Below are 3,302 nucleotides of genomic sequence, written 5' to 3'. Positions count from 1 at the left end.
TAATAGCAAATGTATTAGCTTGATAATAAAATTAAGTGTGATTTTTCATTTTCCAAATATATATATATATATATATATATATATATATTCAAACCAATAATTGAAAAATCCTCCATTAATTATGTTCAATAACAGCGTTAATTAACGTGGTTGACAAGTGCCACCCGGTAATTAATAGCGTGGAGAAAATATTTAGCTACATGTGTAAGTAAAAAACAGCTTGTCTCAGATAAAACAATCCTTGCCATCAACGACCCAAAAATAAAGAGCCTAAAATCAACCGCCCCACCACTATTCCTTCCTATATATTCGCATTACAAAACATTAATTATTTGTTTTTTTTTTTTTTTTTTATATAGTAAATATATTCTTCTTTCCTCCATACCATTCTCTAAAAATTCTATTAGGACCATTTCCTTTCTTTTCTACTACTGTATCTCTTCTTTCTTCTCTGCCACAAACGCGTAAGCCGAAAATATACCTAGAAAGCATTCCTTTTAAGTGGTCACCGAGCACTCAGTCTATGTACATACATACCCATTTTTCGTTTTTATTTTTTTCTGGTCTTTCTCGGTCCCCCTGCGTTGAGTCCACTTCTCTCTTTAGTTTTAATTTCTAGTGCTTAAGCTTGTCTTTTACTTGCTTCTCTTTCCCTTTTCCTCTCAAGAAAATTTTTTCTCTCTGGTACGGCTAACTCCGCGTTCTTGTCTTTTCCATTAGATTCCCGACGCGTTCCAAGACTAATAATAATACTTCCTCCACTTCTTTAAAATATCCCTCTCTCACACAATATTAACAACTAACAACCAAAACCAAACATGCCAACTTATATTCAAAGATAAAAACCAAATTTGATTTCGATGAGAGGATTACCTAAGCATGAGCGCCGTTGGGCGTCGGATACGGTTCCTGGTAAGCTAACCGTCAGTGCCGGAACTTCTCCCGGGACGGAATCCAATTCTGGTGAGGAATTCGTTGAAGTCACACTTGATTTACAGGATGATGACACTATTATCCTACGGAGTGTGGAGCCGGCCACGGTTCTTAATATTGAAGATGGAAGTGGAGCTCTCTCAGCTGGACCAGAAACTCCGGCGTCTGCGTCTGCATCGGTGTCGAGATCACCGTCAACTATCAGACGAAGTTCGTCTAGAAATTTTTTGCAGTTGTCACAGGAGTTGAAAGCAGAGGCGGTGGCCAAAGCGAGACAATTCTCGCAGGAGTTAAAAGCGGAGTTAAGGAGGTTTTCGTGGAGCCATGGACATGCGGCGAAAGTGTTATCGGCTTCGCAGAACAATGGTGGTGGCGGCGGAGGTGGATTCGAATCAGCGTTAGCGGCTCGAGCTTTGAGAAAGCAAAGAGCTCAGTTGGACCGGACACGATCCGGTGCTCAAAAAGCGCTGCGTGGATTGAGATTTATAAGTAACAGAAAAACGAATGGTTTAGATGCATGGAACGAAGTTCAAAGCAACTTCGATAAGCTTGCCAAGGACGGTTATCTTTATCGAGCAGATTTTGCCCAATGCATAGGTTCTTCATTAATTGATCGAACATTTTTTAAATCAATTCCTTACTTCTGAAAATCAATGCCAAATGCTTCAGTTGTTTTTCCTCATTCTATTTTCCGTTTTGAAGGGATGAGAGACTCTAAGGAGTTCGCACTCGAACTGTTTGATGCATTGGGTAGGAGACGGAGATTGAAGGTGGACAAGATCAGCAGAGACGAGCTTTATGAATTCTGGTCACAAATTTCCGATCAAAGCTTCGATTCTCGTCTCCAGATCTTCTTCGACATGTACGCATTAAAATATACAATTAATTTGGAACTTTTGAACTTTATTATTTCATTAATTAATCCATTGTTTTAACATATGTTACTACTGTTCCTTCAAGTAATTAGATCATGCGAGGGTACCGTTAATAAATACCTTCACAGCTTCACAGTTAACAGTGATTGAGATACGCAAGGACAAATCTGTCCTTTTATATTTTCTACAGTTTAATATTTGCTGCTATTACATTAATTGTTTGTGTTACAGGGTGGACAAGAATGAAGATGGTAGAATTACTGAAGAAGAAGTAAAAGAGGTAAAAAAAAAATAAATAAATAAATTTAAAAATCGTGTCTCTCTCGTTATGATTAAATTAAACTAAACTTTTAAAGAAAACTAAGTCCAATCTCTCATTAATTAAAACGGTTTAATCTAACGTGCATGAATTAGCCACCACCACTCTGTCTGGTTCTAACAAAATTTAATTATCCTGTACCAAATTAAAGCGACTCTTATTGGTATGAAGGCTACAGGGTGTCATTTTGATTATACTAATCAACATTAGGCGAGGATTCGGTGACCCTATAACTAAAACCCTGAGATTCTAGTAGTAACTACTCCAATATAATTAAACATTTTTCAATTTTTCTTTGTCTATGACGTTTCCTCTCCTTGTTCATAGCATCTTATCTCTAATTATTGGATATTCATTATTAATCTTCCACAATTAGTGAACTAATTAGGCCTGCATTTTAAGTGCTTGAGGCCGACAGATGGCATCTTAAATTTTTACAAATTTACCTCTCAAGTGGGGTTGGTGGGGGCTTTCTAGTCACTTTCTCTCTTTCTCACTCATGTTTTGTTTTTTATACTCTTTGTAAATTTTGACTCTTGTATGGGAAATTATTGATGTAATTACTGTTTTTGGTACTTGATAAAAAAAATTGTTAGATTATCATGCTAAGTGCATCTGCAAACAAGTTGTCGCGATTAAAGGAACAAGCAGAGGAGTATGCTGCTTTGATCATGGAAGAGTTGGACCCTGAAAGACTTGGCTATATCGAGGTGAGTTCTCTTCGTTCTTCGCTATGTTATTTCAATTTTACTGTGAAATTTGCACTGTCGCGTCGTTTTTAATTTTTTAACGTACATGCAAAGAAAGAACTGCTACAGTCGTATATTCTGGACTATATACAGCGTGGTTTCATTTTTCACACAACTACAAGTTTATACACAGCGTGGTTTCATTTTCACACAACTACAAGTTTTAATTTTGTTTAATCAGAGACATTTTGACTAATAATTTGGTTTTTTAAATTGGTTTGTGGGTTATAACTATATTAATTAATTAATTAATTTTAAAAGTTGTACACCATTTTTTCGTTAGACTTATTCTTCCAAAGTCATTGTTAGGCAAGAGTCATCAATACTTTCAACAGTTGGCTTTCTGTGTTGTTCAACCGTGCACCAAAAAAATTAAGATATATATAGAGGGAATAAAAAAGAATTCTACTGATGGCATATATAATT

The 3,302-nt window shown here is 36.1% G+C and overlaps 1 protein-coding gene across 1 annotated transcript; it reads left to right on the top strand.

The window, feature by feature from the left end:
* The first annotated feature begins 359 nt into the window (after window positions 1–359).
* On the top strand, window positions 360–3,006 carry LOC119369945 (respiratory burst oxidase homolog protein A). Its single transcript, XM_037636918.2, has 4 exons — window positions 360–1,530; window positions 1,636–1,795; window positions 2,040–2,088; window positions 2,724–3,006. The coding sequence occupies exons 1-4, from the start codon at window positions 861–863 to the stop codon at window positions 2,907–2,909; spliced, it is 1,065 nt and encodes a 354-aa protein (XP_037492846.2). The 5' UTR covers window positions 360–860; the 3' UTR covers window positions 2,910–3,006.
* The last annotated feature ends 296 nt before the right edge of the window (window positions 3,007–3,302 follow it).

Source organism: Jatropha curcas, chromosome 4, assembly GCF_041381405.1.
Source record: "Jatropha curcas cultivar XTBG-Jc1 chromosome 4, XTBG_Jcur_1.0, whole genome shotgun sequence".
In the NCBI taxonomy this organism is placed as follows: Eukaryota; Viridiplantae; Streptophyta; class Magnoliopsida; order Malpighiales; family Euphorbiaceae; genus Jatropha; species Jatropha curcas.
Note: the sequence above shows the minus strand (reverse complement) of the source record. Positions and strands in the feature narration are given on the sequence as shown.